The sequence below is a fragment of the Oncorhynchus masou genome, chromosome 15 (assembly GCF_036934945.1).
Source record: "Oncorhynchus masou masou isolate Uvic2021 chromosome 15, UVic_Omas_1.1, whole genome shotgun sequence".
Classification (NCBI taxonomy): Eukaryota; Metazoa; Chordata; class Actinopteri; order Salmoniformes; family Salmonidae; genus Oncorhynchus; species Oncorhynchus masou.
The window spans coordinates 32,921,859-32,942,388 of NC_088226.1; the positions used below are offsets into that span (position 1 = coordinate 32,921,859).

General features: G+C 43.0%; 1 protein-coding gene across 1 annotated transcript in view; it reads left to right on the forward strand.

The window, feature by feature from the left end:
• The window catches only part of mast2 (microtubule associated serine/threonine kinase 2), a 168,121-nt gene that overhangs the window by 91,790 nt on the left and 55,801 nt on the right, over nucleotides 1-20,530 (forward strand). Inside the window, 1 exon segment of the mRNA XM_064989129.1 lies at nucleotides 15,071-15,146. Coding sequence (XP_064845201.1) covers nucleotides 15,071-15,146 — 76 coding nt within the window.

A 20,530-nucleotide genomic window follows, 5' to 3' on the forward strand; every position in this document is an offset into this window, starting at 1 on the left:
GTCAATAAGAGGCCAGAGAAAAATAATGGTCAAAAATCTGGGAAATTACATTGCGTCAACTAGGCTGGATTCTGTGCAAGAATTAAGGCTACTAGCTACCTGACAGGCTCACTTTCCCGTTGAGCTCGTCATCTTTCTTCTCGAATACACAGGACATCAAATAATATAGAGGTAAGATGGACATCGATTTTGAGACATGACATGACATGTACGGTAGTATACACCTTTCATATTCATTTGAAATTCCTCTTCTTTTTCAAAAATGTATCACAAAAACAAGCGTATCTCTGTGAAATGTCAATGGCGCACTGATGCCATGCTTTTTATTTCCAAAGCCTTTAACATTTAATTCAGCTCGTGTCATGCTAATTTAGCTTTTTGCCACTCGCTGAAACAACTTTGAAGACGACGACCACAAAATGTAAAATGAAAAATTGAAAATTGACCACAAAATGTAAAAAAGTTATGAGAAACATGCACAGCTATGTCAACAGAGCTCAGTTCTTATTATCGGATGTTGCGAAATCCGACTTTAAAAAAAATATAATGCTAATAATATGTTAGAGAATGACCTCGTTGAATGATTCAGAACAATTATAATCATATTTGTCTTGGTAAAATGTATTTTATTAACATAAGGAAGTGAAATTTAATCAGCAAAGCGTGTTTCCACGCACTCTGGGTAGAGTGGATGGACACCTTTCAATGAGTCTGTTACCGGCTGTTTAGCCTACAAAAAACTGTACATACAATTATTTATTTGCATATGACCCAATTAGGAGCTGAGAATACACACTGAGCTCTGCACAGTCAGGGCCTAGTGGCTCTGCTGTTCCTGTGACATTAGAGTGTGTGTCTGTGTGGATAGAACCGGAACCACTGCATGTGGAGACAACCGTTCCATGACATGGAAAAGTGCCAACACAGCATGGATCCACCCAGCAAGTCACAGATACAGAGAACACTCATACACATTCAGTAAATAGTGTTCATTGGTTGTTTAGTCAGAGTCAACGCGTTACATACTGTAGCTCCTTGTTGCTGGGGATTGTGTACATGTCTGTGTGTGTGCGCTAGGGTTGTGAACGTTTTAACGTTAAAACATTTAAACAAAATTGGGATCCTTTATTGTTAAGAAAAATCCCTAATGGATAAACAATGTTGTTGTTTTTTTTCCTCCACTGAATTAAAATCAAAGTGCAGCTTGCTCGCCTGCTCTTAATCTTCGCTAATAATGTGAGTGTGTTCAGTCTTCAATCTGTTGCATGTAGAATATCCTAGCCTATTCATTGATGATAGGCCCTGCTTTACTGAAGTTGCGAAATACAACATTCCATTGCGAAATACAGTTTTTGATTGTGGATAGATAGACCTAGTGCAGGGTTCTGACTCCTTCTGCCTAGTGGCCGACCTGCCTATTCTATGTCCCTTCTCTCTCTCGCAGTCCTTCGCTAGCTCGCTATGAAAGATGTGAGCGTTTGTGTTCGTGGAAGTGTGGCAACTAATCTGTCTCTGTTCCAAAAATATAGAATTTTAGGAGTCGATACCGAGCAGAAGTTTTCTTTCTACTGAATGTCATGGTAAATCACGGTATTTAACAAACTTTAAAGTTATTTTTTTTAGGAGAGAGTGAGAGTGGTCTGCACGCAAGCAGCATACAGGCAGGCTGCGTGCAGGCAGCTCAAGATTATTTGATTGACAGTTCTGCCCACCTAGTGATGGACGTTAATCCCGGTTCAGATAGGGTATTCCTATACAGACAAGTAAAATGCCCATTCAGTGGCGCTTCGAAACTATCTCCAGAGAAGGTTTCATGTCGGCGTTTGAAAAGCTGTAGTGTACCATTACAGACAAGCAAACATGCCATTGCTGAGGCGCTTTCATGGGTACATGACTGCGGTAGATGTCACTTCACTGCCCGGCCCTTGCGGTCATGTGTAAAGAGACCATTATTCTGCATTGTGAATTGATGTGGAGTTGTATGTTTTTTTTTTCTCTGAATGTTATGATGTTTAAACGTTTAGAAAAATTGTCCATTTGTCACATCCCTAGCATGTACATGCCTGCGTGCCTGTGTTATCTCCGTTCAGGTGTCTCCAGCGCTGATGCAGCAGCCTAATGTAATCTGACAGGTTTAGGTGAATGCTCTGACAGTTTGCCATGCCGGCCACCACACACACACACACACACACGCGCATGCATGCGCGCACCCACACCCCTCTTCCAAAGAGATAGATATAGAGAATGAGAGAAAATTGGAGGAGAGATAGAGAAAGGAGCTGGAGAGAGTAACAGACAGGGTTACAGGAAATCACAGCACGGTCTCAACAGGAGCTGTGGCCCGTGTGTTGAGCCTGGTGACATTTAATGAAATGCAATCACAACCAGCTCATTTCTTCAACAGGAAATAATAAAACTGTATAGGCTGTCAAGCACACACGCTCACACGCATGCACACACACGCTCACACACACACACACACTTTGGGTTGCAGGACATGCTGGAGGAGAGAAGCTATGATCTTGACCTCTGGCTTCTATTGGCTTTTCTGTCATTGCTCCCTCTAGAGCACTCACTCATGTGCACTCGGTGGCCAGTTTATTAGGTACACCACCCCGCTCACGAAAATGGTTCGCTCCTACACGTGGCCGGCTGTGGCTTGCTAAACTGAGCAAAAATATAAACTCAACATGCACAAACAACTTCAACGATTTTACTGAGTTACAGTTCATATAAAGAAATTAGTACATTTGAATAAATTCATCAGGCTCTGATCTATGGATTTCACATGACTGTGCAGTGGTGCAGCCATGGGTGGGCCTGGGAGGGCATTGATCCATCCACTTGGGAGCCAAGCCAAGCCACTGGGGAGCCAGGCCCAGCTAATCATAATTAGTTTTTCCCAACAAAATGGTTTTATTACAGACAGAAATACTTCTCAGTTTTATCACCTGTCCAAGTGGCTGGTCTTAGATGATCCTGCAGATGAAGAAGCCGGGTGTGGAGGTCCTGGGCTTGCGTGGTCTGCGGTTGTGAGGCCAGTTGGACGTAAGGTACTGCCAAATTCTCTAAAACGATGCTGGAGGTGGCTTATGGTAGAAAAATGAACATAAATTTCTGTGGCAACAGCTCTGGTGGACATTCTTGCAGTCAGCATGCCAATTGCACGCTCCCTCTAAACTTGAGACATCTGGGGTATTGTGAGGTGTGACAAAAATGCACATTTTTAGAGTGGTCTTTTATTGTCCACAGCACAAGGTGCACCTGTGTAATGATCTTGATATGTCACACCTGTCAGGTGGATGGATTATATTGGCAAAGGAGAAATGCACACTAACGGGGATGAGACACATTTCTGCACAACATTTGAGAGAAATAAGCTTTTGGTGCAGATGGAACATTTCTGGGATCTTTTATTCCAGCTCAAACATGGGACCACCACTTTAAATGTTGCATTTATATTTTTGTTCAGTTTACAGTATGTTCAGAAAGTATTCACACGTCTTGACTTTCCCCACATCTTGTTGTCTTACAAACTGGGATTCAAATTGATTTAAATGTAGTTTTTGGGTCAACACAAAATACTAATGTCAAAGTGGAAGGGGGACATATATACTTTTGGGGAAGGTCCCTAAGAGCTTTGCACACCTGGTTTGTACAATATTTTCACATAATTCTTCAAGCTCTGTCATATTGTTTGTTGATCATTGCTTAAACAGCCACTTTAAAGTCTTGCCATATATTTCCAACTCCAGTGTATATTTGGCCTTGTGTTTTAGGTTATTGTCATGATGAAAGGTGAATTTGTCTCCGTGTCTCTTTTGCACACCAGTATCTCTACTTGCACATCATCATCTGTTCATTCATCACTCCAGTGTTAATCTGCTAAATTGTAATTATTCGCTCCTATGGACTATTTATTGACTGTCATTGACTTGTTTATTGTATTGTTGGCTTGTTTATTGTTTATTCCATGTGTAACTCAGTGTTGTTGTCTGTGTCACACTGCTTTGCTTTATCTTGGCCAGGTTGCAGTTGTAAATGAGAACTTGTTCTCAACTAGCCTACATGGTTAAATAAAGGTGAAATAAAATAAAACATTTAAAAAGCAGACTGAAACCAGTTTTCCTCTAGGATTTTGCCTGTGCTTAGCTCTATTCTGTTAAATGTTTTATCATAAAAAACATCCTAGTCCTTGCCGATGACAAGCATATCCATAGCATGATGCAGCCACCACCATGCGTGAAAATATGAAGAGTGATACTCAGTGTAGGTGTTGTATTTGACTTGCCCCAAACATAACGTATTGTATTCAGGACGTATAGTGACTGGGTGTATTTATACACCATAAAGTGTAATTAACTTCATCATGTTCAAAGGGATATTCATTGCTGCTTTTTTTGTACCCATCAAATAATAGGTGCCCTTCTTTGTGAGACATTGGAAAACCTCCCTGGTCTTTGTGGTTGAATCGGTGTTTGAAATTCACTGCTTGACTGAGGGACCTTACATATAATTGTATATGTGGGGTACAGAGAGGAGGTAGTCATTCAGCAATAATGGTAAACACTATTATTGCACACCATGTGAGTCCATGCAACTTATTATGTAACTCTGGTAAGACGAGGGGTGGGGGTGTGTGTCTATTTGTCAATAACAACTGGTGCGCAATGTCAAATATTAAGGTAGTCTCGAGGTATTGCTCGCCTCGAGTGCCTCATGAGAAGATGTAGACCACACTATCTACCAAGACAGTTGTCATCTATATTCTTCGTAACCGTCTATTTACCACCACAAACCGATGCTGGTACGAAGACCACACTCAAGGCCATAAGCAAACAAGAAAATGCTCATCCAGAAGCGGCGCACCTAGTGGCCGGGGGCTTTAATGCAGGCACATTTAAATCCGTTTTACCTCATTTCTATCAGCATGTGCAACCAGAGAGGAAAAAAACTCTAGACCACCTTTACTCATCACACAGAGATGCGTGCAAAGCTCTCCCTTGCCCTCCATTTGGCAAATCTGACCATAATTCCATCCTCTTGATTCCTGCTTACAAGCAAACACTAAAGCAGGAAGTACCAGTGACTCTCTCAATGCAGAAGTGGTCAGATGACGCGGATGCTAAGCTACAGAACTGTTTTGCTAGCACAGACTAGAATATGTTTTGGGATTCATCCAATCGCATTGAGGACTATACCACCTGAGTCACCGGCTTCATCAATTTTGTGCATCAAAATCATCATCCCCACAGTGACCGTACGTACATATCCCAACCAGAAGCCATGGATTACAGGCAACATCCGTACCGAGCTAAAGGCTAGAGCTGCCGCTTTCAATGAGCAGGTCACTAATCCGAATGCTTATGAGATCCCACTATGGCCTCAGACGAACCATCAAACAGGCAAAGTGTCAATACAGGACTAGATTGAGGACTAAGATTGAATCCTACTACACCGGCTCTGACGCTCGTCGGATGTGGCAGGGCTTGCAAACTATTATGTACTACAAAGGGAAACCCAGCTGCGAGCTGCCCAGTGACGCGAGCCTACCAGATGAGCTAAATGCCTTTTATGCTTGCTTCGAGGCAAGCAACACTGAAGCATGCATGGGAGCACCAGCTGTTCCGGACTACTGTTTGATCATGCTTTCCATAGCCAATGTGAGCAAGACCATTAAACAGGTCAACATTCACAAGGCCGCGGGGCTAGAAGGATTACTAGGACGTGTACTCAGAACATGTGCGGATCAACTGGCAAGTGTCTTCACTCACATTTTCAACCTCTCCCTGACCAAGTCTGTTTTACCTACATGTTTCAAGCAGATCACCATAGTCCCTGTGCCCAAGAAAGTGAAGGTAACCTGTCTAAATGATGACTGGACCGTAGCACTCGTGTCAGTAGCCAATAAGTGCTCTGAAAGGTTGGTCATGGCTCATATCAACACCAGCATACCGCCCCAACAGATCCACAGATGATGCAACTTCTATCGCTCTCCACACTGCCCTTTCCCACCTGGACAAAAGGAACACCTATGTGAGTATGCTGTTCATTCACTACAGCTCAGCATTCAATACCATAATGCCCACAAAGCTCATCCCTAAACTAAGGACCCTGGGACTAAGCACCTCCCTCTGCAACTGGATCCTGGTCTTCCTGACAACACCCTCAGGTGGTGAGGGTAGGCAACAACACATCTGCCACGCTGATCCTCAACACGGGGGCCCCTCTATGGTGCATGCTTTGTCCCCTCCTGTGCTCCCTGTTCACCCACCACTGCGTGGCCAAGCACGAATCCAACACCATCGTTAAGTTTGCTGACGACACAACGGTGGTAGGCCTGATCACTGACAAGGATGAGACAGCCTATAGGCCAGGACAACAACCTTTCCCTCTATATATATATATATATATATATATATATATATATATATATTTTTTTTTACTAAAGTTTATTTTAGTAAATACTTTCTTAACACTTATTTTTCTTAACTGCATTGTTGGTTAAGGGCTAATAAGTAAGCATTTTGCGCTAAAGTCTACAGTTGTAATCGGCGCATGTGACAAATAATAAAGCACATTTTTACTCCTGAACTTATTTAGGCTTGCCATAACAAAGGGTTTGAGTACTTATTGACTCAAGACATTTCAGCTTTTCCTTTTGTGTTCATTTGGGCGAGAGAGCTCCTCTTCCTACTGCTGGATTTGTGGCTTCTGGGCACTGGCATGTCATGGGCAGCATTCATAAACAACACCGTTATCTCTGTCTCTCTCTCTCTTTTATCTCTGCCCTTCAGCCGACTGACTGTCTCTGCCCAGAAAGATGCTGTTGTGTTGCTGTGGCAACAGACCTAGTACCACCCTGTCTGTGCCCCATCTGGCGTCCTCTCTGCCAACCCAGCCGTGTGCCACTGCAATCTGGGAAAACATGAACCGCTAACTAACTACAACACCATTAAGATAATGATCAACAAGTTTGCATCTGTTCCCCAGTTATACCTCACTTATACAAGTAACTTTACATTTGAGAGATATTAGTAAGATACTGCAATTAGCCAAATGCAGCCATAGACCATATTTTAATAGCTTAAGGCTTCAAAAGTGTGATGGCTTTATAGTGTTACTTTGTGCTGCTGCTGTGAAATAATTTGTCTCCTGACAGCTATAAAGACATAGTTGTGCTCCTGCTGTTGGTGAGGCTAGCAGAGTTGTAAAGTAACAGAGCGTTCTGATACCTTATAACTCTGTGTGGGGGAGAGGGGTTCTGACTCAGAGAGATTAATTAGCACACTCCTCTACTGCAGAGTGGGATTTTAAACTGCTCGCTGTCTGATTTCCCCATGGTAACCCATATCTAAGAGAGCCACTCACTTCCAATGAGAATTGCAGCCCTGTCAATCATCCAAAAAACAGTTTATGTTCACTTCTGTCTGTCTACACACCGACCTACTGGATTGTGCTTCTCTTCTGCACTCCCTCGGTTAGTTCCTATTGCTGACAGTCAGTCAGTCATGGAGTCAATCATTTAGTATGTCAGTCATTTAGTCAGTCAGTCAGTGTTAATTCCATCTGATTCTCCCTCAGCTCTAGCAGCATATAGAGTTAAGAGTTTAATCATGTCTTTGCTTTAGACGTTTCTTACCTAATTACTTAATACTAATGAAATGGAGGATTCTTTATATCTCTGAAAAATGACTTGGATTAAATTCTCTCTCTCTCTCTCTCTCTCTCTCTCTCTCTCTCGGCGGTGATTGTGAATTCCCCCAGAGATTCTGCTGGAAAAAAATCGGGTCCACGCTGAAAAAGTTTGAATGCCACTGAGATGGAGGGATGTGTGCTAGTGATGCACCGGTTAACTCATAACCTGCAGCCCCTGTGGTTGTATCCGCGGAGCGGATAGGTTTATAGAGTCATTAAATGTTGTGTGGCTGAAGGGCGGGTGTGTGGCAGATGGGTTGAATAAAGAGAAACAATACCTTTAAAAAATCTACGAATGTATAATCGTTGTGCAATTTATATAGGCTACATTGAGGTTTTTCATTCATTATTTTAGGCTATCTGGTATAAGTGCATAAGCCTAAACTTCAGGGCTTAACTGTACGCGCGCCAAATATTGCTTTTGGGAACTGGCAGAAAAAGTTCACGTCAATCCGCGGAGGTCAAAAGGACATTGTCTAAATTGAACTCAACAAGAGAAACGCTGCGAAAGAAGAGTTGAAAAATAAAGAGACGGGAGGGCCAGAAAAGTAATGTTTGGAAAAGATTTGGTCAAGTAGTAAAAGAGGATGATAGCAGTGTCGGCCTTGTTATGTGTGATGATTGTGAGGCGCTGTCACAAGACGGGCCTTTGGCATGTTAAGGGAACTGAGCCTACTGTTTAGATGGGTTAAATCAAAACTGAAATCTGGACACTGACTGTAGGTCTATAACCTCTCACATAGCCTTAATAATAACTCCTGTAGAATGAAACATTTGTTGCAGTAAAATTATACACCAAAAGTAGGCATGATTTGGACTTGGGAACAGGAGTGGAGAAATAGGATTGAATTCTTTCTGCATCTTGAGAGAATGCAATGTTCAGGTGTGCAGAGGTGCTGTCTTCATCATTAAAGTGTGACGACGTGACTATCATTATTTATTTATCGAATAATTACCTACTATGTTTAATTATTACTCGATTAAATGAATCATGTAACTATTAACTCACTAGGAATTTGGGCCACCACGGGAAAAGTTTATTTAATGAGTTGCCGTTTCCCGAATTAACTCAAGAATATAGCATCATACCAGTCATCAATCAATAATTTCCTCATATCAGTCTCATTCTGAATGTCGTTGACCTGGTACATCTGCACGAACCCCAACCTAAGTGATGAATCAGCAATACACAAATTGTCTTAATTATTTATTTACTAACTAACTAAATAATCACATAGAAATACATAAACACACACACACACACACACACACACACATGACAGCTTGTTACACAATGGAAAGGGGTAGGGAAAGATCAAGAGCGGGAGAGACAAAAAGAGTGGACTTATCATACATACATTTGGAAACTACGCTCACCGTAAATATGAATATTTAGCACCCTAACAACCGCTTATTCGGATTAGAAATGCAACAAATATTTACACGTAGATGTCTTTCTTGGTCGTCTCGCTGTTGAATCCACTCAATCGGTCTATGGGGAGTAGTTCCCATCTACTCTGGCCTGAGTAGCGTAGCTACTGTCACGGACTCCCCCAGTACTGCTGCTCATTCCGTGCACCAGTTCCGGAGGTCTATGTCACCAGCCTCTAGGCATTCATGAACTGTCTCATTACGCACACCTGATTCCAATTCCCCTGATTAGTAATTGTCTGTATGTGTCTTCTGTTCACCATTGTCTTGTCGGTTATTGTTCCCATGTCCGTTGGTCTTGTGAGTACCTGTGCTTTGTTATTTCGTCTTTTGTGCTGCGTGTTTTGTGCACTTGTTATTACGGGTCTCGTCCCATGTATTGTTGAGCATTTGTTATTATGGGTCTCGGCCAATGTAGTGTATTGTGGGTCCCGTGTATTTTACCTCGCTCTTTTGTTTGGGTTACATCCCTGTGTTTTTGTATACGTGTTTGTTTTGGGCTTCGTCCCCCGTGCCTTTTCATGGCATATTGTATATTTTGGGCGGAGTATTAAACCCCCCCTTTTACAAATTCCTGCGCCTGTCTCCAATAATTTATACAACGTGACAGCTACTGACTGGCACAAGTTTTGCAAGAAAATACATTTAGAAGTCAAAAATCACATTGTTATCTTTTCACAAATAGTTTCATATTTAATCATATGTTTTACAACATTTAGGTGTAAAATCTGATGTATACATTGTGAAAGCTCTTAAAGTTACAATGTTTCCGTTATAACGTCTTTCTGATAATTTTAATGACATCACAAAATAGACATTAATTTCTCGTATTTCATCTGTCATCATTCCCAACATTATTTATGTTAGAAATATTGTTTCAATGTCCATTGTTTGATGTTGAAGTTCTGGCGGCACGGTCTCTCTGTGTAACACAGCAGACATTCCATTCTCCCAAACTGATGAGCCAAAGGGAGAGTTTCTGCAAGGTATTTACAACCGGTCATTAAGTCATAAAACCGGCCCAACTCCATCCCTCTCATGACAGAAGCGTCATAAAAGCTGATCGTATTTCTACCACATAAAATATGCATCGAAGCCGAACTGAAACACGTTGGGTCATTTTTACAGCTTTCTGTTTCTTTACCACCAGTCAAACTGATGTCATTTGGACATTTTGCATAGATAATCTTTCCCTTTTTTTTGTTGAGTTATTGTATTTTCTCTGCGAAGACGTCTGTATGAGTGTGTTTGTTTATGTGGGAGGTAAAATGGGTCACTCTCACTGCGATAGCTAGCTGTCTGTCTGCATACATCTCTTCTTTCATGAGTGGCAACCCAATTAACATGACTCCAGGGGTGTAGAACAAGGATAGGGTTTCTCCCATCAGGGAAACACTTAGAGTTGAGGAGTTTTTTTAGTTTTTGTTGCTGAAAATCCCATAGTGCTCTCTAACAACTCTCATATCTCACACCATGGGCTCTCAAGTGCAAATGGAATAATACACCTCTGAATCCCTGTTTACCTTGACACACACACACACACACACACACACACACACACACACACACACACACACACACACACACACACACACACACACACACACACACACACACACACACACACACACACACACACACACACACACACACACACACTGTGTCTTTGTTTCCCTGAAGTAAACTCCAGTATCTCTCCTCACCATAATGTAATGTCATTCTTTGCCTATGTGTATCACCCTGTGTCTGTGAATGCGACTTCATTTGAATAATGGTTCCTGCTCTCAGTGAGGTGTGTATCTATTCATCTAGCCCCCTGCCTGCTTGTATGCACTGTATCTATGTGGCGAAACACAGTGCAGAGTGATTGAGCTCATGCCTCTAAGCCTCCTAATAGCCCCTCTGAGGCCCCAAGCCCATTTAAAAACAGCTTTCACTGACAGGCCCCAGCCTTAACACACTGCTCAGGGTTACGCACTCCAAGTTCCAAGACACACATACACACCACATACTATATACACACACAAAGACACACTCACTCACACACACACATGCAAGAGGAGCCAAGTGTTTCCTACTCCGGCAGATAGACAGGGAATTAATTAATAATTAATTAATATTTAAAGGCCCAGAGCAGTGAAAATTTCCTGTGTTTTGTATGATATTGTACATCCGCTAATGAAATTAACGCTGTTAAAGTGTGCCAAAAAAATGTGATCAGTGTTATTTCCTGATAGTTGCTTGTTGAAAGTGCAATCTACACAGGACCTTCTAAGGGAGTTCAGGCTTGCCTGATGACATCACCAGGCGGTAAATTGGTCAATAAACCAATAACATAGAGAGCTCCAAATCTCTCTGCCAATAACAGCTAGTTTTAAGTTGTCCTCTCCCCACTCAGACCACTCCCAGACAGTCCTAGCAAAATTCTTGCTTGAGAAAGCTTTTTAGCTACAAAAAACTATTTTTGCCAAATTTTATGGAAAACTGTTACAGTAAGGTTTTTAGTTTTTATTTAACTAGGCAAGTCAGTTAAGAACAAATTCTTATTTACAATACCGGCCTACACCGGCCAATCTCGGACGATGCTGGGTCAATTGTGCGCTGCCGTATGGGACTCCCAATCACGGCCGGATGTGATGCAGCCTGGACGCCTCTTGCACTGAGATGCAGTGCCTTAGACCAAGGTACTTAATTGTAACCCAGAAGGATTTGATATGGATATAAAAACAGCTGTATTGGGCCTTTAAAGGATCTGTTCTGGCGTCACATTCTCAGAAAATACATAATTGATGCAGGAGGGAGGGAGGTGGGAGCCAACCCCCAGCACCCCGTCTGCTATGCTTCACCACCCAGTGAGGGGTGAGAGCAGCGCCCCACATGTTTCACCCCCCCCCCCCTCCCCATCTCCCCTGTCCCACTCCTCAGATTGATTGGGATGATTTATGTGAAGCGGATTTGGCTTTTCCATGTTGAGCAATTTGTTACTTCACACCCCGGATTTTCTCTATGTTGAGCTTTGGGTACCCACAATGTAGGCTAATTAGCAGACAGACATTAAGGGTTCTATATATATGCCCGAACTTCAGATTGTTTAATCAACCCTGCTCTCTTTTACGCTTGCTTTCTTACTCCCCCCCACTCTCTCCATCCCCACTCTCCACTGTCTGTACTGCTGTATGATTTAGTCTATATTGAGACAGTAGTAAGATGTTAAGTTCTGTCTGTCGGTCTAGTAGCTTGTTGGTGTCCATCTTCTTTCTCTAATGGCCAGTAAATGCTTTATTCCTCTCATTCATCTCATTGCGCTCTGATTGTGCTGCTTGTTGCTGAGAAGAACCAGACGATTAGCAGCCATTGATTAAACACCCCTTTCATCTGGATCCTCCCCGCCTCTCCTCTTGTTCTCTCCTTACGTCGTCTGTCCCTGGCTAAATTAGAACACTCCATCAAGAGCTTTGTGATCTCTGAAATACCCTTTCCTGTCGGAAAGGAGGAAGACGAAGGGATGAGGAGGAGAGGAGGCGTGATGGGGGCACGTATTTGCTGTTTTAGCGTATGCTGAAGGAGGAGTTGGAGGGTATACTGTATGTAGGCCCTATGCAGTACACACACACAGGGATGACAGAACAATAGTTTTCACATGCCATTAAGGGTTAAGGGTTTTCATCTAACCTGTGTGATTGTGGTGTTGGGTTATTTTTTACTGTCAAGCTCCTGCTCAGCACAGTCCAAGCTCTTCTCAGTCCTTGCACCCCAATGGTGCAAGGTATTTTCTGAAAACTGCATTGTTGGTTAAGGGCTTGTAAGTAAGCATTTCACTGTAAGGTCTACACCTGTTGTATTCAGCATATGTGACAAATACATTTGATTTGATTTTACCAGCTTCCCCCTGAAGCTCGGCTAGCAGAGTCCCTGATCATCTTCCGAAAGCACCTGAAACCCTACATCTTCAAAGAGTATCTTAAATAATAATTTAAAAAAAAATATATATATATATACAGTGGGGAGAACAAGTATTTGATTCACCACCGATTTTGCAAGTTTTCCTACTTACAAAGCATGTAGAGGTCTGTAATTTTTATCATAGGTACACTTCAACTGTGAGAGATGGAATCTAAAATCCAGAAAATCACATTGTATGATTTTTAAGTAATTAATTAGCATTTTATTGCATGACATAAGTATTTGATACATCAGAAAAGCAGAACTTAATATTTGGTACAGAAACCTTTGTTTGCAATTACAGAGATCATACGTTTCCTGTAGTTCTTGACCAGGTTTGCACACACTGCAGCAGGGATTTTGGCCCACTCCTCCATACAGACCTTCTCCAGATCCTTCAGGTTTCGGGGCTGTCGCTGGGCAATATGGACTTTCAGCTCCCTACAAAGATTTTCTATTGGGTTCAGGTCTGGAGACTGGCTAGGCCACTCCAGGACCTTGAGATGCTTCTTACGGAGCCACTCCTTAGTTGCCCTGGCTGTGTGTTTCGGGTCGTTGTCATGCTGGAAGACCCAGCCATGACCCATCTTCAATGCTCTTACTGAGAGAAGGAGGTTGTTGGCCAAGATCTTGCGATACATGACCCCTTCCATCCTCCCCTCAATACGGTGCAGTCGTCCTGTCCCCTTTGCAGAAAAGCATCCCCAAATAATGTGTCCACCTCCATGCTTCACTGTTGGGATGGTGTTTTTGGGGTTGTACTCATCCTTCTTTTTCTTCCAAACACGGCGAGTGGAGTTTAGACCAAAAAGCTCTATTTGTGTCTCATCAGACCACATGACCTTCTCCCATTCTTCCTCTGGATCATCCAGATGGTCATTGGCAAACTTCAGACGGGCCTGGACATGCGCTGGCTTGAGCAGGGGGACCTTGTGTGCGCTGCAGGAGTTTAATCCATGACAGCGTAGTGTGTTACTAATGGTTTTCTTTGAGACTGTGGTCCCAGCTCTCTTCAGGTCATTGACCAGGTCCTGCCGTGTAGTTCTGGGCTGATCCCTCACCTTCCTCATGATCATTGATGCCCCACGAGGTGAGATCTTACATGGAGCCCCAGACCGAGGGTGATTGACCGTCATCTTGACCTTCTTCCATTTTCTAATAATTGCACCAACAGTTGTTGCCTTCTCACCAAGCTGCTTGCCTATTGTCCTGTAGCCCATCTCAGCCTTGTGCAGGTCTACAATTTAGCCCTGATGTCCTTACACAGCTCTCTGGTCTTGGCCATTGTGGAGAGGTTGGAGTCTGTTTGATTGAGTGTGTGGACAGGTGTTTTTTATACAGGTAACAAGTTCAAACAGGTACAGTTAATATAGGTAATGAGTGGAGAACAGGAGGGCTTCTTAAAGGAAAAACTAACAGGTCTGTGAGAGCCGGAATTCTTACTGGTTGGTAGGTGATCAAATACTTATGTCATGCAATAAATTGCAAATTAATTACTTAAAAATCATACAATGTGATTTTCTGGATTTTTGTTTTAGATTCTGTCTCTCACAGCTGAAGTGTACCTATGGTAAAAATTACAGACCTCTACAACATCTGCAAAATCGGCAGTGTATCAAATACTTGTTCTCCCCACTGTATATACAAAAAACACTGTCCTGAACCAACACTCCCCCTTCCAGCTCTGACTTTGCTGATAGCTACTTTATTGAGGAAAAGTGTACTTACTATGCCTGTGATATGTGATTGTCCCACCTAGCAATCTTAAGAGCATCTACTACTGTAAATGACTCAAATGTAAATGCTAATCTATTGCATAGTTTCACTACCTCTTATTACACACACTTCACTGACATGCCTATATTATGTCCTTTCTCTCCCCTGGGAATAACTTACAAACTAACTCAGTCTAGAATCTGGCTTTTGTTTCTTTTTATGCCGTGTTTAATTCTTCTCTCTTTTCTGCTTCTCTCTCCCTCTCTTTCTCCGTCTCTCCCAGGGAGCAGCCCTCTGGACAGCCCCAGAAACTTCTCCCCCAACACGGCGGCACACTTCTCCTTCGTTCCAGCTCGCAGGTGAGCCAGGGGGTCAAGGGGCAGGGTTTCCGTTTCGGAAAATGTGGCACCTGGCAATGTGACCGGGAAGATTACAATTTTCCGACCATTTGACACATTTACCGGACCCATATGCATTGAGTGCGTAAACCGTAAGGTTGTTCAGCCATGGTGCTCAAAATGACAGAAATCACATTTAGATTATGGTAATTAATCTAAACAAAACATGCAAGTTGTGTAATGAGGCAGCCAATAAAACTTAATTTTCAAACTTTTGCCAAAATGCAATTCGCGGGGGGGGGGGGGGGACATTCTTAACAGTGCACCTGATGCGACCGGTTCAGTGCATGACAGATATGAGAATCTCAGAAACATAGAAAGAGGGGGAATCTAAAGATGCAACAACTAGGATAGGTTGCTAATATGACTAGGACTGTGCCTCTGGCTTCTGGACAACCAAAGAAAGTTGATATGAAAACCAATAGAACAGGGGAGAAATGCTGGTTTCAATGACAAGAGGAGGTCTTTATAAAATAATTGACTCCACTTTTTTTATGGTCGGATTTTGCCTAAGCTACTTTGAAGCAAGGTAAGATATGCCTCATAATATGAAGTAAAAGGCTGTGTGCGTGTGATAAGTAAGATCAAATCAAATCAAAGTTTGTTTGTCATGTGCGCCGAATACAGTAGACCTTACAGTGAAATGCTTACTTACAGGCTCTAACCAATTGTGCAAAAAAGGTGTTAGGTGAACAATAGGTAAGTAAAGAAATAAAACAACAGTAAAAAGACAGGCTATATTTATTTTTTATTTTTTATTTCACCTTTATTTAACCAGGTAGGCTAGTTGAGAACAAGTTCTCATTTGCAACTGCGACCTGGCCAAGATAAAGAATAGCAGTGTGAACAGACAACACAGAGTTACACATGGAGTAAACAATTAACAAGTCAATAACACAGTAGAAAAAAAGGGGAGTCTATATACATTGTGTGCAAAAGGCATGAGGAGGTAGGCGAATAATTACAATTTTGCAGATTAACACTGGAGTGATAAATGATCAGATGGTCATGTACAGGTAGAGATACTGGTGTGCAAAAGAGCAGAAAAGTAAATAAATAAAAACAGTATGGGGATGAGGTCGGTGAAAATGGGTGGGCTATTTACCAATAGACTATGTACAGCTGCAGCGATCGGTTAGCTGCTCAGATAGCACATGTTTGAAGTTGGTGAGGAAGATAAAAGTCTCCAACTTCAGGGATTTTTGCAATTCGTTCCAGTCACATGCAGCAGAGTACTGGAACGAAAGGCAGCCAAATGAGGTGTTGGCTTTAGGGATGATCAGTGAGATACACCTGCTGGAGCGCATGCTACGGATGGGTGTTGCCATCGTGACCAGTGAACTGAGATAAGGCGGAGCTTTACATAGCATGGACTTGTAGATGACCTGGAGCCAGTGGGTCTGGCGACGAATATGTAGCGAGGGCCAGCCGACTAGAGCATACAAGTCGCAGTGGTGGGTGGTATAAGGTGCTTTAGTGACAAAACGGATGGCACTGTGATAAACTGCATCCAGTTTGCTGAGTAGAGTGTTGGAAGCAATTTTGTAGATGACATCGCCGAAGTCGAGGATCGGTAGGATAGTCAGTTTTACTAGGGTAAGTTTGGCGGCGTGAGTGAAGGAGGCTTTGTTGCGGAATAGAAAGCCGACCCTTGATTTGATTTTCGATTGGAGATGTTTCATATGAGTCTGGAAGGAGAGTTTACAGTCTAGCCAGACACCTAGGTACTTATAGATGTCCACATATTCAAGGTCTGAACCATCCAGGGTGGTGATGCTCGTATATACAGTAGCGAGGCTATAAAAGTAGCGAGGCTACATACAGACACCGGTTAGTTGGTCGGCCCAATTAAGGTAGTATGTACCTGAATGTATAGTTAAAGTGACTATTCATATATGATAAACAGAGACTAGCAGCAGTGTAAAAATAGGGGTTGGGGGGGAGGGTTGCGGGGGGCACACAATGCAAATAGTCCGGGTAGCCATTTGATTACCTGAGTCTTATGGCTTGGGGGTCAAAACTCTTAAGAAGCCTTTTGTCCTAGACTTGGCACTCCGGTACAGCTTGCCATGCGGTAGTAGCGAGAACAGTCTATGACTGGGGTGGCTGGGGCCTTTGACAATTTTTAGGGCCTTCCTCTGACACCGCCTGGTGTAGAGGTCCTGGATGGCAGGCAGCTTAGCCTGCCATCCAGGACCTCTGTGGTGCCTTGCGGTCAGAGGCCGAGCAATTGCTGTATCAGGCAGTGATGCAACCAGTCAGGATGCTCTCGATGTTTCAGATGTAGAATCTTTTGAGGATCTCAGGACCCATGCCAAATCTTTTTAGTTTCCTGAGGGGGAATAGGCTTTGTCGTGCCCTCTTCACGACTGTCTTGGTGTGTTTGGACCATTTTAATTTGTTGTTGATGTGGACACAGAGGAACTTGAAGCTTTCAACCTGCTCCACTACAGCTACTACATTATGGTGTTGAACGCTGAGCTGCAGTCAATGAATAGCATTCTCACATAGGTGTTCCTTTTGTCCATGTGGGAAAGGGCAGTGTGGAGTGCAGTAGAGATTGCATCATCTGTGGATCTGTTTGGGCGGTATGCAAATTGTAGTGGGTCTAGTGTTTCTTTGGTAATGGTGTTGATTGGAGCCATTACCAACCTTTCAAAGCACTTCATGGCTACGGACATGAGTGCTACGGGTCTGTAGTCATTTAGGCAGGTTGCCTTTGTGTTCTTGGGCACAGGGACTATAGTGGTCTGCTTGAAACATGTTGGTATTACACACTCAATCAGGGACATGTTGGTATTACAGACTCAATCAGGGACATGTTGAAAATGTCAGTGAAGACACCTGCCAATTGGTCAGCACATGCCCGGAGCACACGTCCTGGTAATCCGTCTGGCCCTGCAGCCTTGTGTATGTTGACCTGTTTAAAGTTCTTACTCACGTCGGCTACGGAGAGCGTGATCACACAGTCATCCGGAACAGCTGATGCTCTCATGCATGCTTCAGTGTTGCTTGCCTCAAAGTGAGCATAGAAGTGATTTAGCTCGTCTGGTAAGCTTGTGTCACTGGGCAGCTAGCAGCTGTGCTTCCCTTTGCAGTCTGTAATAGGTTGCAAGCCCTGCCACATAAGACGAGTGTCGGAGCCGGTGTAGTATGATTCAATCTTAGCCCTGTATTGACACTTTGCCTGTTTGAAGGTTTGTCGCAGGGCATAGCAGGATTTCTTGTAAGCTTCCGGGTTAGAGTCCCGCACCTTGAAAGCGGTAGCTCTACCCTTTAGCTCAGTGCGAATGTTGCCTGTAATCCATGGCTTCTGGTTGGGGTGTGTAAATACAGTCACTGTGGGGACGACGTCCTCGATGCATTTATTGATAAAGCCAGTGACTGATGTGGTGTATTCCTCAATGCCATCGGAAGAATCCCGGAACATGTTCCAGTCTGTGATAGCATAACAGTCCTGTAGTTTAGCATCTGCTTCATCTGACCACTTTTTTATAGACGAGTCACTGGTCTATATTTTTGGCTTGTAAGCAGGAATCAGGAGGATAGAGTTGTGGTCGGATTTACCAAATGGAGGGTGAGGGGGAGCTTTGTACGCGTCTCTGTGTGTGGAGTACAGGTGATCTAGAATTGTTTTCCTTCTGGTTGCACATTTAACATTTAACAGTTCTACCAAACTGATTTAAGTTTCCCTGCATTAAAGTCTCCTGCCACTAGGAGCGCCGCCTCTGGGTGAGTGGTTTCCTGTTAGCTTATTTCCTTATACAGCTGATCTTAGTGCCAGCATCTGTCTGTGATGGTAAATAAACAGCCACGAAAAGTACAGCTGAAAACTCTCTAGGCAAGTAGTGTGGCCTACAATTTATCACAATATACTCTACTTCAGGTGAGCAAAATCTAGAGACTTCCTTAGATTTCGTGCACCAGCTGTTGTTTGCAAATATGCACAGACCGCCCCTCCTCGTCTTACTGGAGTGTGCTGTTCTATCTTGCCGGTGCAGCGTCTTTGTTGTAGAAAACCATCTTTGTCTAATCCGAGGTGAGTGATGGCTGTCCTGAAATCCAGAAGCTGTTTTTTTGCCGTAAGATACGGTTGCAGAAATATTATATACAAAATAAGTCACAAATAACGCGGGGAAAAACACATATTAGCACAATTGGTTGCACAACTGCTGACGTTTTTTTCCGGCGCCATGATGACTAACGCAAATGCGCACATTTATTCCAATTTATTATGCAAATGAACCTATTGACCGATAAGCATGACAGTCAAATGTATTTCCATCGACTGGTATTTCCATCAGTTAATAAAGAGCATTATTTTTCAATGGATTGTTTTTGGTTTTTCAGGTCAATTTGGCCAGTAACAATTTTATTTACCGGATTATCGGCCAAAAGCCGACAATTACCAGCTAACGGAAACCCTGGTCAGGGGTTAGCTCACTGGGATCAAATGACTTAATATGTCTGATGGTGATTGTCTTCATAGTTATACTAGGTAGAAAGGACTATTATCTCATTTTATTATTTGAGCCATACTGCTCATTGACAGTCACCTGCACACCCACAGCAGAGCCAGTTTCCCCAAGCCCAGCTCCAGTTCAATAGTTCACAGCAGAAACTGTGAAGAGTGGAGCCCAAATGAATGCCATTTATCCTCCAGAGTTTAGCCTTAAAATCCAATCCCTCCCATGGCTAATACTCACAGCACCTCTGTGCTCCTCTTTAAATGATAATTGAAAGTCTGGCTAATCAAGCCCATATCATCTGAATGTTTGAAGCCTGGTTGAATATTCTCTTATCTGTCACAGCCTTTGACTAGGAAGTGTAATTACAGAACTAGAGATAGAGAGCTTATGTGGAGTTAAGCACAACTCAAGATTAAAAGGATAAATTAGTTTCATAAGTCGTTCTACACGAGGCGAGAGATATGACATGTGCTGGTATGATGGTCTTCTGTTTGGAAGAAGATACCACTTCTTCTGCCCTGAACCTCAATAAATCAGGTGAGACAGGAGACAGAAGAATTAACCTGAAGCAACAGTGTCACCCAGTGGTGAAGTGTCATAATGCAGGATGAGATCTGCAAAAAAATGGTTCTGCAGTGCTCATTACAAGAACACATGTAGCGCTAACACTATCCTCTCTCCCACACAGTCACGGGCACAGGGCTGACAGGTAACTTCTCACCTTTAACCTTTTACCTCCACCCCCTAACCTTCTCCTCTATCTCCTGTCCTCTGCCCTGAATGGAAACACCAAGGCCCATATTCACAAAGCATCTCAGAATCTCAGAGTATGAGTGCTGATCTAGAATCTGTCCGTATAATCTAATTCATTATGAT